Here is a 14,437-nt window from a genome sequence, read left to right as displayed (position 1 = left end):
GTTTCATTCGATTCGCGTGCTTTTCCTATCCGATAGAAGAACAGCCGTTAACCGATTATTACGTATCGTATCTATCGACTATGGCGCCGTGGTTACCGTTCATTTTATAAATCTACCGTAAACTATGACAATGGCAGGTTACGTTGCAGATTCGAACGCCGTCTATCCCATCGAGCCTTAATTTATACTTTGTTTAACGCGATCGTAGTTCGCCTGGGAAAACGTTACTTCATAGAATATAAAGGAAACACGTAGCGTTTCGTTTGCAGCACCGTTTAGCGTCGTTTTCGCTGATAACCATCGATCGTCGTCCATTCCTGTAATCAACGTTACCTAGTTTCAGGTATTTCTGCGTACCTGTCCCGAGATTGCTTACGTTTAAAGTAACTACACGGGATGATTTACGACCGTGTAACGCAGTGTCCATTTGCGTCTACTTTTCTCCGATTAGCCTGTTCCCAGTTGTATATCCTTTCGAAGCTTTCTATAAACGACATAGAAATTCACTTTGCCAACGCACGATCAAGATTTCTTCGACTTATCGATCGGTTTGCAAACAATCCGCCTTGTGTAGCCGAGTTGGAAACCGACGTCCCATTTACCAGAGGGTCTCATGGAACGATCGCTTTCCAAGAGGAAGCAGAACTATCTCACGGTGGAATGATTGCGACACGGCCGTATCACGCGTGGAATTTCAGCCGCGAAGACGCTTTGGAATATTACGTAATCAGACACACCCTTGGTAAATAGCAGCCAGTTGGAATGATCGTCGAAAATACGGTCGAACGCCATGGTTCCTCGCCATTAAATCTATCGATTATCCAAAGAGAATCTGCTACAAAAGAAACAAAAAAAAAAATTCAACGTTGTTTCCTAATTCCGCGATGTAAATCTTAACACATTGTTACCGGCCATGAGTAAACTCGTGATGCACTTTTTTTCCGTATCAGCGTCGTTTTCTCAGTGCGCTGTTAGAGATGATACAATGCAATTGTTGATCAGCATATCTCAAACTGTGTCTCTCGCTTGTAAGACTAGTCAAGTTGCGTCCTCTGTTGTAAAAAAAATGTCAGCGATGACAGAATGTACCAATGAAGAATCTTTCAATGAATTATACGCTGATTGCCCAACGGATCGTGAATCAAATTGTGGTGACTCGGAAAATGATACTCTATCAGAAGATAGTGAATCTGATATTAGGTCACCAAAATATCATTAAACCTACGTGGGTATTACAATACAATAAGCAGTATTTTACGAAAAAGTTTAAAGAGATCCAAAAAATTAGCATTTTTTCTGATAAATTGCACCTTGCTCAATGCATATAAAATGTACTGTATCTGTCAGAAAATAAAACAAGATACAGCAAATTTCTACTGCAAGTAGCTAGAGAATGGATAACTGTGGATTCCAAAGAACGCAGCATTGCATCTGACACTTCTCAAATTTCAAAACAGCTCCTTGTTATAACGATACACCCTTCAGGCTTTCCGGACAACTAAGAGACCACGTGTTAGAAAAGATAGTCACTGGCAGAAAAACAAATCCGACTAGAACGTGTAGAGTATGCTGTCCAAAAAGTAAACGCAGCGAAACTAGATATATTTGCAAAAACTGTTATGTACCATTACACATAGGTTAGACTGTTTATCATAGGAAAAAGAAATATTCAAAGTTGAATACTAAATCAAATTTATTACAGCTTATTTATATTATTTTACTTGCACCTCCAATTACGAAATAATAGTCGGTGACATGAGATAAATTTTCAGTAAAATTGCCGGTCAACAATGTGTTAAAAATTTGTTTACCGACTCGGCACGATTACATCTGCATTACCTTGGTTTACACCTGTGGCGCCACTGACAATAGATGTGCAACTCATTTCAAAGCAATTTCGAAGATTCTTTACAACGTGATTCCCTGAGGCGACCAGCTCGAATTCCCAGAATCTCGAAATGTTCTGGTCGAATGCCCGGCCACGCGTATACTTTCGAATGAAAGGAATCATCGGATTCCCGTGAACATTACACGGCAGCCGACTTTTTTCTCGCTCACGCACACCCTCCAGGTTTGAGAATCGCATTGACATCAGCATGGCTGGAACAATTGCAACGGAACCGAAATGGGAAAAGGTGGAAAAAGGGATCACCACGTTCTTCTTTCGCCATCGTCAACGTTAATCCTTGGTTACGTGCCGATGACACGTACCGAGGAATTCCTACGGAAATCCTATGGAATGCCATCAATCGTACGAATTGACTCCTTTCTTTGTGGCCATTGCGATGGTCATAAACCGACACGTTTTTTAACAGATCTCTTTTTTCTTGGCCTTCGAATAGACCGCCCAGTTTGAAAGTTTTGTTGCCGATCGATCCCTGTGAAAACTAGCAAAATAGTCCATCGGTTATAGTTATAGTTTGGCATAGAATATTTTAGAGGATTTGTTTGTTAAACGACAGGTACAGAGATGATCGAATTACTTTGTTTTTCTACGAAAGAACATCATTTATCCAGAATTATTTTATAAATATATATTAACATTTTATCGACCGATAGCCGATTAATCGGCTTTTTGTCACTGACGATTACCGACTGATAGCCTACTAATCGGCTTTTTGTCGACATTTACCGACCGATAGCTCATTAATTGGCTTTTTGTCGCCGACGTTTACCAACTATTAATCGGTTTTTGTCACCGATGTTTACCAACCGATAGTCTATTAATCGGCTTTTTATCGCCGACGATCTTTCTCATTATTTGAGCAGTAATTTGTTATTTAGTACTAAGGAACCTTGCTCAGTTGCGTCAGTTGCGTTGCTTTCTAAGCTTCCACAGTTTTATACCAATTTGAAAAACTTACCGTTCGCGATGAACGAAAAGAATGGTATTGGTGAGTCTAAACCGAAACAAAGCCGGCGCCAAGGAGAATCTGCGCCTGAGCTGCCGGTCGGACGTGCGTGTGCTGTTGAACAGCTATCGGTCGGTAAAGTGTTTGCGAATTTTGTCAATACCAGTTAATGACTAAGTTGCCAACCCAATATATACATTTTCGAAAGCAATATGTTCGCGACAGACATGTGTCATCAGAGTACTAATGAAATACCGAAATGTTTGATATGTGTAACACGCATGATATATATAAAAGCGTCGAAATTGAAATAAAATTCCCAGTGCAAAGGGTTAATCGATATTCTGATAATGAAGATTCTACCGTGTCAAATAACCTCACTTTTGCACTGTATTATATCAGCCCTGGAATATGAGTGTCATTCTACAGAAAACATGCTAAATGCAAATTGCTTGCAATAAAAAGTTATTCCTAACCATGATCGAAGAATCTTCTGATAATATCAGGCTTTAATGACGAAGTTTCTAATACAAGAATAAACATTATTCATACACGCGCGCCATGAAATCGTGGACAGTATCTCAATCAGCGTTTCACCGTTCATGCACTTGGCTAACTGGCGAACTTTTTACACCGCGAATAACTCCAATTCATCAGTTTCCATGCAAACGACCGAATACATAGCGAAACGAATAAATAATCGCGTCGGAGGCCGATTGCTCTCGCGAGCATCGTACGTGCTACTTTTTCCTCGTTCGCGCTCCCATAATTTCCGCGGAACGAACAACAGGATTCCGTGAAACGGACGGAGAAAATTCCTGCGGTGGAAAGTGCTGGATAATAAACGTTTCCACTTTCTTGCCGGCATGTGCGCACGCGTTACGAAGACGAAGAGGACATTTGCTAACGAGACCAGTGACCCGGCACTCGACGTCCCACTATTCGCTCTTGTCTCTCGATCTACGTTGATCTGTGGATCGACCAAACTACCCGACAGCTATGAAAAATATATATTTTTGCGTAATTTTCTGCGCCATTTGTAACGAGCGTTTGAGATTTGTTCACGTTCAGGCGGTCACGTGTTGGCGCGTTCCAGCGCCCATGACGTCAAATACGAGAAACTCGGAGGAAACTACTAGATTTACGTGATCCGGACGCGCGCAAATCTCTTTTCATCGTCGACACCGGTTATAATTAAGCGCACACTTGAGAAATCTACTGGAAGGCCATTGATTAAATCGATAAGCGGTGCTCTGAAAGTAAGCCACAGTGTAAATTATTACGCCATGTAATCGCGTATACGCGATCTTGCTGCTGCATATAGCGGTTTAATTGCATTTGTGTGCTCTTCTTTTCGTTGTGTAAGGTGTTTAATAATAAGCGTAATATCGATGTAACTACAAGATGTAAGGCTCGTAAACCGTTGCCATTGATAATAGAGCAATTCAGTTAGTCTTGTATCTAAAGTTACAATAATTATTAATAATTACTAAAGTTACAAGAATTATTACTCTATCTATCTTTTTACTCTGTAAACACTGGAATATTCGATATTACTCGATCATTACAAATTTCATATTTCAGGGCCGGCGCAAGGCAGGTTATGAGGGGCCCCGCCTACGAAAATTAACCAATTAAAAAACACCGATTTTAATTAACTTTTTACAGAATGACCATTAACAGATGCAAGTCATTTTTGCAGTAGCGATGATTAAGTTTAAAGGGGTGAGGAAAATCATGAAAGTTCGGCACTTTAGATAAAAAAATCCAGGCGCTTTCAGAGAAATGTACTTTTCAGAGAAATTAAACTACATCAATAGTTCTTTGCAAAAGTCATACACGATTACAGATTTTCTACTTTCATGCATTCTTATTTTCTAATTATGCATGCGAAAAAACATTACTCGCATTTGTTTAAAAAACTGTTTATAAAGAATATACAATAAGTAACAGTATTTGTAAATAAATAATTCGTCGTTGTAGGATTTGAATGTGCGTTCAGGACCCGCAGAAGGTCACGCCGGCCCTGCTCTGAGAACGAGCAATTATTTATTGCGCTTGCTCGCACGAGGAAGTATCGAGGCCTTGACTGGCGAGTATCGACGTGTTGCGTTATCGATGATAGACACCTTGCACAGCGAATTGGCCGCGTTTCCAGCCGAAACTATGGCAAAAGGGGGAAGGGCAGGCTCTGTGTCTCTTGGTAGAGGCGACCATGTTGATGTTTCGTTGCGTGGGAGTAACGGAAGCGTTGCTTAACCGTTTTAGTGGCAGCGGTTTTTAAGAATCCGTGTCGGATTGTGCCATGCAGCGCTTCGTTCATTTATTTGCGAGAAATGCCGATCGACGCCATCACGCTGCTCTTTCATTTTCGTTTATGCAGGTTGTTCACGATTATTCGAAAAAAGAAAAGTAATTGCTAGGGGAAACTCAGCTACGGCTGGCGACGAGCTATTGGCTTGGCAACTAAGTTATTGCGGACTTTCTCATTTGGTGGTAATGAAACAATGCGCAACCACTTAGTTGCCAACGGTTACAACGGCAGCAGGCGTATGATCTGCGTTTATCGTGCATCGTTATCAACGAGTATGTCTGAAAGACTATAGTGCGTGACCAGGATCTGTCGGTCACGTTAATTCAACGATCACAGGTTTCAATTAATTGTAAATGTTCTTCGGGTTAATCTGGATGAAACGAAGCAGAATTCGGCTAATTATTCCGCTCCAAGGGCGAATCATGATCCGGTGATACCGTTCCATGAAATCGACCGTGAGAATCCTTTTAATTACCGGGTTATTACGAGGCTTGCGTATCGATACGTTCTAGAAGCAATCGTTCCTCTCTACAGTTTTTACCTGTTCTTTTCTCTTATTTTCATTGATCTTCCTTTTTTTATTCCCTCTATCCGTCTTAATTTTGCTCTTCTCTCCTCTTTCTACACAGTTCTCCTATCTCCTTTTGCGCTTTTCTGTTAATAATTAAGTGTACTAATTGGGTGGTTCGAGCCATCGCGTACCTATCTGATTAATGCCCGATACTAAAAGCGGTTCGTGCCTAAAGAGTACGTTTTATAGCTTCCTGGATTTCTTGCCGCGTTTTACGGAAGTGCCGCGTACGAACAATAAAGTACCGACATGCGTTCTACCGCTCTTTTACCCGGCCGATATACAACACTGTATCTAACCAGGTTCGCTTTCTTTTCTTGCAGATGCGCCAACGGTTATATCGGGCAGAGATGCGAGTTTAAGGATTTAGATGGTTCCTATTTACGTAAGTATCTGCCGTTCTCGATTCTCTTGTTGTATTCCTGGTCGCCGCGACCAGATAGTTTTATTCCATTCTAGAGTCATGCTACATAGCAAGAGCCGAGTATAATGCACTGGGTACAATGTAAATTCAACGAACTGCCTTGTTCAATCTGCAACGCGTGTTAGAGGCAGTCCTAAGGGACAAGAAGCTGTGTCCGGTGACTAGGAAAGTGACGTTTTTGTTACAGCTTCCCGGCAACGTGTAATGTTGGAGACAGCCAGCATCGCCGGTGGTGCCACGATAGCAGTATTCCTGGTCGTTATCATTTGCATAGCGGCTTACATCCACTGTAAGCGAAAGCAAAAGGAATTACGGTCGAGGTATGTAGTTTCTTCTTGTATCATTATGAATTTTTCTTCGTCTATTTATTTATAGCCTTCCTTTCTTATCTTTCGCTCACCTAGAATGATGAAAGTGATAATTAAAGTAGATTGATGATTTAGACATGGTTGATATTTAGATGGATTATAAAAAAGCTAATTCTCGTTCATTTCATAAATCTTGCATGGTGGTTGATGAATGCACAAATTTCACATTCGACGTTATTTCTGTGCCAACAGTAATTGCGTCGACACGGTGGATGGTCCCGGCCGAGATCCGGAGTTAAGGCCGTTTAGCAACCGCAGCCGCTCCCTCATGATCTTCATGACCAAGAATCCTAATAGCTCGGTAAGTGTAGCACGCGTGCACCTGTATCGATACTCCTATGATTTCGCATCTTACCACGCTTCAAATGGCCTGTCTGTGGATATCTCCCGGCAGGAATTTTTCCTCAGTGAAATTTATCTATACCCATTTTCCATAGCTCGCATATTATTATTTGCGAATTTGTATCAGCTATACTTTGGACACGATTTTTTAACAATTGCCGTGTCGTACAAAGTACCAAAGATCTGATACTTGCATCGTTTAATAATATTTCCATCTATAAAAATAACTTATATATGTATTATACTATATTATGTTTTATATAATATAATTATTTATATATTTAATAAACACATAAATATATATATATAAATGTTTCTCAGGATATATTTATATATAAATATATATCTCAAGATTTAAGAATAATAATATTTTATATAAATTATTGTATATGTATAATTAATTATATTTCGATTACTTTTTTTCAATTTATTATTTAAATATATATATATATTTAAATTTAAATTTTTATATTTTATAAATATATATATTTATAATATATAATTATATATACTTATATGTAATAAAACCAATTTTTCCCAATTTTTTCAATTTTTTTTTTAATTTGCCAAAGTTATCCAACTTTTTTTTTAATTTGCCAATTTTATCCAATTTTTTGACAAAATTTATCAAATTACTTAAATTTCTAAAAACTATAAAAATTAATAAATTATTAATAAAATTATATAAAATTATATGATAATTTCCATTTTTTTTTTATTTTTTCAAGAAAGAAAAATGGAAATTACCAATATAATAATCATAATCAATATTATAATAAATAAATAAATTAATATATATATACCTATATATAATAAAATCAGTTTTTCCCAATTTCTTTCAATCTTTTTAAAAATTTGCCAATTTTATCCAATTTTTTGTCAAAATTTATCAAATTACTTAAATTTCTAAAAACTATAAAAATTAATAAATTATTAATAAAATTATATAAAATTATATGATAATTTCCATTTTTTTAATTTTTTCACAAAAGAAAAATGGAAATTACCAATATAATAATCATAATCAATATTATAATAAATAAATTAATTAATTAATATATATATACATATACCTATATATAATAAAATCAGTTTTTCCCAATTTTGTTCGATCTTTTTAAAAATTTGCCAGTTTTATCCAATTTTTTGTCAAAATTTATCAAACTACTGAATTTTTTAAAAACTACAAAAATTAATAAATTATTAATAAAATTATATAAAATTAAATGATAATTTCCATATTTTTAATTTTTTCAAAAAAGAAAAATGGAAATTACCAATATAATAATCATAATCAATATTATAATAAATAAATTAATTAATTAATATATATATACATATACCTATATATAATAAAATCAGTTTTTCCCAATTTTGTTCGATCTTTTCAAAAATTTGCCAGTTTTATTCAATTTTTTGACAAAATTTATTAAATTATATAACGTTTCTCAAAATTTTATTTAAATTTAAAAACTACAAAAATTAATAAATTATTCATAAAATTATATAAAATTAAATAGCATTTTCCATTTTTTTAATTAAAAAAAGAAATGGAAATTACTATTTAATTTTAATTAATTTAAAAGAGTTAATTTTAATTAATTTATATTAATTTAAAAAATGGAAATTACCAATATAATAATCATAATCAATATTATAATAAATTAATTAATTAATGAATATATATATATATATACACCTAAATATAATAAAATCAGTTTTTCCCAGTTTTTTCAATCTTTTTAAAAATTCGCCAGTATTATTCAATTTTTTGACAAAATTTATCAAATTATATAACATTTCTCAAAATTTTATTTAAACTTTTAAAAACTACAAAAATTAATAAATTATTCATAAAATTATATAAAATTAAATAGCAATTTCCATTTTTTTAATTAAAAAAAGAAATGGAAATTACTATTTAATTTTTATTAATTTAAAAGAATTAATTTTAATTAATTTAAGTTAGTTTTAAAAAATGGAAATTACCAATATAATAATCATAATCAACATAATAATTAATTAATTAATTTATATATATATATATGTAGTATTACATGGAGAGAATGATTGATCAGAGAAAGTAAAAACTTGTTCGCTAAGAACCTTTCGTTCGTGGTGTTCTCAGGCGGCGATAGAGCAGACGAGAATGCCCGGATGGAACTGCCCGGAAGCGGAGTCAATGAGAATGGCGTCCATCAGCGAAGGCAAACGTTCCAATCAATGATAGAGTCAGTCCGGTGCCTAATTCCACTACACGAACCAAGGCGTCCAGCGTAGAGATCACCGACACCACGTCGACGGAAGGGAATCACTTTCACCCAGCTGCTTTCTGTCTCCGTCCATGGACTACGTTCTCGCGGTGACGTATCAGAGAGGAAGGAAGAGAGAAAAAAAATCCATTGTGAACGTATTGCTCGACGATCGTGTGCGACTTTGAAGAGCCTAGCTTCGTCGTAATTCAATGTTTATTTGTGCCTGAATTATCCGGTCGACGAGTTTCTTGCATCGTTAAGGATCGTTTGAAGAGGAAGATCGTTTAGCCCGAGTTCGAGCCGTGCGTTTCTTCACAATGGAAGATCTCGTTGGCAAGACAGCAAGAGACGATCTCTTTGGCAGCTGAAAAAATCGATACGTGGACTGGGTCCTCGGGATCGATGATTCGCGCGAGATGTAGAAAAGCGTAGGATTAAAAAGGAAGTACGTAGCCGGTAACTTTAAATAGCTGGACCTGAACAGCTGGAAGAACAAAGGACAAGAAAGTAGACAAGAAGGCAAGCTTAAAAATAAAGCCTCTGCTGAATAGGTGACTCTCTTAATAGAAAGAAAAAGTAGAGAAGAGAGAGAGAGAGAGGAGAAGAGAAAAGAAGCATTTAGCGCGAACGTAACGGAGAAGAAGCATAAGTAATTTGTTCCTATCGGAGATACGAGATAGTTTAGAGCAGACAATAATAACCGGAGAATAATTACATAACGTTATTAGCATCGGTTAAGATAAATGTACCAGTTAAGTTTCGACGAATAATCCTCTGCTAAGTAGAATCATTGCTCGTCGTAGAATATATTTCCTCGATTTTAATCGAGAAAACGCGCGGAAATAAGTCCCCTCCCCTGATTTCACTGCTTTATTTTATTCTTCTTTTCCACAAACTCCTGTTTTCTGTATGGTCCGATTTCGTTCGCTTCTTTTTTCCGTATCCTCGCGCAGAAATCGATCCCTCGATGCAAGTTCCGAGTTCAGCACAAGTTTCTTATAAATCAATACCACTGAAACGCGGAAAATAGAACGATTCACGTATCAGAAACGTTAGCAGATGCAAAGTATTCGAAGTTCTAAATCGTTGGATGTCAGACAGTTTCTCTTCTTCTACACTGGTTAATCCAAAAGGGAAGAAATTCGAAAATTCCAACCGTTCCTGTCGTTCAGTTTTCTTTCTTTCAATGTGCCGAATCGTCACGAAAGTTATGCGTCACAGCGATAATACAACGTTGATTCGCGTGACGGGCCAAAACTTGATCATATAAGTGTGTTTCACTGTAAAATGTTCGTTCAATACAGACGTAATTATTTATTGGAAAGTTTTCGTTAAGTATATGTATTTTTTGTCCGCACAATGCCGTATGTGTAACTTCATTTAAATTCGTAATATAATTTAAATTCGGGTGGTAGGCGTTGGCGATTGTGAACGCCCTAATATGGTGAAAAAAGAAAAGAGAACGAACTCGAGGATGGTGTCTCTGTGCGGCGTTAAAACCTAGCGAAAAGAAAGTAAGCCTCGTTGTAATATTCGTTAGATCGTCGATAAAGTCGATTGAATTCTCGAAGACGAATGCACGAGTCGCGGTGGCGTCGATAACGACCGTGTTCATCGATCGATTAAAGTCGGAATCGAGCGCGCCGCAGAGCAAATCTCTGTTCCTCGCCTCTCCTCTTGTAAATAGTAAATTATCCACATAGGGCCAGCCGATTCGTTTTCCGTTAAATTTATCGCAAGAAAGATTGGGCCGTTGTAGCGGACAAACTACAATTATGACGACGCTGGTCGACAGCGAGTTCCCATTTCTTTACGGTGATCACTGACAAATAAATTTATCGGGCAACGAGTCAGCCGGATGACAGAGTCGATTGTTCGCGCGGCGTGCTCCTCCCAATATAACCGATAGAACTATCTCCATTCTTCTTTCGAATTTTGAAAGGAGTCGAGGATTCGTTTAAAACGATCGTTGTCGAACGCTACCGCGACGCCATCTTAAAAAGTTCACGAAGAAGCACGATATGTTATTTGTTTGGTCGATCATAACCTAACACCCTGCAAGGATCGATCCTGTATTCGATGATGATTTGTACATTTGTAGATACTGTGCCGTGGAATGAAGAAGCTTCCAAACGCTTTGAAGAAACAGAAAATGAATCGTCTAGTATACTTTTGTGTAACGTGTACGAATAATGTGTGTCGCGCGATCATGACCCGACGACGCTTTCGTTTCTTTGCTCGGCCACGAGCCTCGTGTTTTCTCTTTCGTTATGAAGTTTCAAAACTTAAATGACTTACAAAACGTCGTAGAGATGCAGTAAGAGTTGATGCTCTTTCTGCACAACGAAAATCGGGAAGAAGAGTCGAAAGAAAGAAACGAAGGAGAAAACGGTAAAATATGCATACGTATGTAGAATTAGAAAACGAGATAGGTTCCGAGGCGAGAAACGCGTGAAGCTAGGTGGCCTAATGTGTATTTCTTTTCTTTTTTTATTTTCTGTTACGGGCACGAATTCGAATCGTAACCGTACGCTGTAATTTATTATAAATAGTCGTAATTATCGTGAAGAAATCGTAGCGTGAAAATGGAAAAACTCTAATTTAATTATTCCCCGATCTTACTTCTCTCGTAACTTTGTACTTGGTTCCTAATTTATTCTTATATTATTTTCTTTCCTCTAATTATTAATTACCACGATTATTATTATTAACTTACTAATTTACGATCATTAGTTGCGAACATTTAATTATTCTCCTTTTATTATTATTATCGAACCACGATTAATCAATTTATTCCTAATACTACCGCGTATTATTTGGTTAACACGATATCTTTTAAGGACACGCACTTATTATTTATAAACGGACGAACGAACGAGAGAGAGAGAGAGAGAAAGTTATGTAAAAAAAGAAAAAGAACGAAGAGAAAAAAGCACGCAATTTCCGACGCAAGTGCGCCTGTGAAAACCGCATAAGACTCGACGAAAAGGTTGCGTTCCGACATCGCACAGGCATTCGTTGAATATCGTAGTATCTGCGTTGTTCTTCAATCGACAAAGCCATTTTCCTACAATTCATTCAGCCAGCACACACAGGTTTTTTTCCATAAATGCAATTTAGTAATTCACGCAATCGAACCAGCAATCGTTGAATCAACTTCTAAACACAGTTCCACTGAATGTTCGAGTAATCGCTTCTATCGATCGTAGCTGGTTCCTTGTAATTCTTCTAATTGATCGTATTGCGTTTCGAAACGCATCAACGTGCATCGTGAGAGCGATTACTCGAACCTGTTGATTCCGAATAATTGAGCAACGAATGGTAGATTGTCGAACACGGAGAATCTTTGAAACGTTTCATACGGGAGCGATCGCATGAGAAAAGAGATTCGTTAGATAGACTTCGATTGTCAGCTTCTAAACGTTAAAGTATCGTCACGACCGAGTGATTGCTTGACCACGATCAATTCCTTTTCCTTTCTTTTTTTTAAATTTACACCCTGTCAGTCATCGAGGGAAAACATGACTTTAATTTTTGCCGAAAGATCGTCGAAAGAAAAGATAAATAAAGCAGAGAGAATCGTCGTCGGGAGCAATGACTTGGGCTTGTGACTTAGCGATCGTTTAAGCGTAGACAGTGGTAGCATTTTAGTACATCAGACAGCGCTGTAGCCGTGTATCGCGAAGATCAAGACGAAGAAGAGAACCGAAGGGAGGGAAAGAATAAGAAAAAAAGCAGACACGAGAAGGATACGTTGCATTCAGGTCGGGAGAAAGAGAAAGAAACAGAGAAAGATAAACAGCTAAACGACGCGAAGAAATTTCGGTGAATTTTTCTTTTGGGTCAGCGTGGTCAGAAAGGTCTTATCCTAGGAGAGAGACCCGACGGATATGGTTTGTTCTACTGACCGGTCGATCGAAATCGACTCGAGGGCACTGGAATCACGAAATTCTTGGTGGAGCCCGATCATTCCGATCGGTGATTGGTCAACTGTACCGTCGGCGACCGCCGCTCAGCCCGTTCGTATCCTCTTCTTTCCTTTGTTTTCTCTTGTTTGCTTCTTGCTTTTCCGTTTCCGTTTCTTCTTAATATTCTGTTTTTCCTTTCTTTTTTCTTTCTGTTTTCCTTTATTTGTTTTAATTTTTAATTTCCGGACGGAAATCTTCGCGCTCAGACGACACGCGAAAGGTCTCCAAGTGAAATTTGTTTCTTTTTTTCGTGAATTGCGTGCGCTTTATGACGGCGGATGGTAGGTACCCCGTCCGACATACCAAATCCGTACTTTCTGTCGCGATATATGCTGTTCGTTGTAAATGTACCAAAGACAATGTCGATTAACTGACAAAATAAAGGTAGTTTATTTATAAAAATGTGTGAAGAAGAATGAAAAAAAAAAAAAAAAGAAAGAAAGAAAATGATAGAGAGAAAGGAGCGGTATGCACGCGGATAACGCGTGTATGATCTGCTTCGAAAAAATCGAACGGTAAGAACAATGAACGAATATAACGGGGATTATATAGTTAACAAGAGTTATCTATCCAAAGGAAAAATGCTGCTAAAGTGTCATTTAGCTAGACGAGATTGATCATTGGATTCGCAATGTTGCATCGAAACATTGTTATTATTTTTGTAAAGAAACTATGTACATGTATTAACTTAGCGTGCTCTGCGTATGGAAGCTTACGATATGTTGATTATTATTACTATTATTATTATTATTATTGCTATTATTATTTCTATTATTATTATTTCTATTATTATTATTATTGCTATTATTATCTATTTTTATTATTATCTATTATTATTACGATTATTATTATATTGAAAGGAATAAAAACTTGTACTCTTGTTTCCCGAAATGGTTAAGTAGTATAAATAAGCGAGATCGTACGTTGCTGCAATCATCCTTTAAACTTTAAACACTTTCCCGCCATTCTTCACTGATTGTTCCATAGGCTGCGCCACCGTCCTTCGCGTCCCTTCCCTTACAATTAGATGGTAATACGTCAGGCAAATACGTGATTATAGTTGTTTAAAAAATTCTAGAACGTTTATCCTTGTATTTAAAAGAAGGAAAAAGTAAAAGAATTGAAGAATGATATATATATATATAATACAATATATATATAAATAATATATATAAACATGACGTACTAAGTTTCACCAAAGAGAGCACAACATTTAAACCTTATTTTTCGAATTTGATCACGTAGTAGTTCCAGCGTAGATTTGATCACCGCGAAACGTGTAATCTACGCATCGAAAAATGTTATATTTAAAATATTTCGTGTTTGAATTAGCGTCTGTGTAT

At 36.8% G+C, this 14,437-nt stretch overlaps 1 protein-coding gene across 2 annotated transcripts in view; it reads left to right on the top strand.

The window, feature by feature from the left end:
* LOC139996813 (uncharacterized) overlaps nucleotides 1-13,985 on the top strand; it is a 75,435-nt gene extending 61,450 nt beyond the window's left edge. For both annotated transcript variants that reach the window (XM_072021323.1, XM_072021324.1), the window contains exons 4-7: nucleotides 6,061-6,122; nucleotides 6,349-6,481; nucleotides 6,722-6,830; nucleotides 9,000-13,985. In XM_072021323.1, the coding sequence (XP_071877424.1) occupies nucleotides 6,061-6,122; nucleotides 6,349-6,481; nucleotides 6,722-6,830; nucleotides 9,000-9,098 (403 nt within the window). In that variant the 3' untranslated portion in view covers nucleotides 9,099-13,985. The remainder of the gene's footprint in view (nucleotides 1-6,060; nucleotides 6,123-6,348; nucleotides 6,482-6,721; nucleotides 6,831-8,999) is intronic.
* Nucleotides 13,986-14,437: the final 452 nt, after the last annotated feature.

The sequence above is a fragment of the Bombus fervidus genome, chromosome 19 (assembly GCF_041682495.2).
Source record: "Bombus fervidus isolate BK054 chromosome 19, iyBomFerv1, whole genome shotgun sequence".
Taxonomy (NCBI): domain Eukaryota; kingdom Metazoa; phylum Arthropoda; class Insecta; order Hymenoptera; family Apidae; genus Bombus; species Bombus fervidus.
The sequence above is the reverse complement of the archived record's forward strand: the minus strand, read 5'-3'. Positions and strand labels throughout refer to the sequence as shown.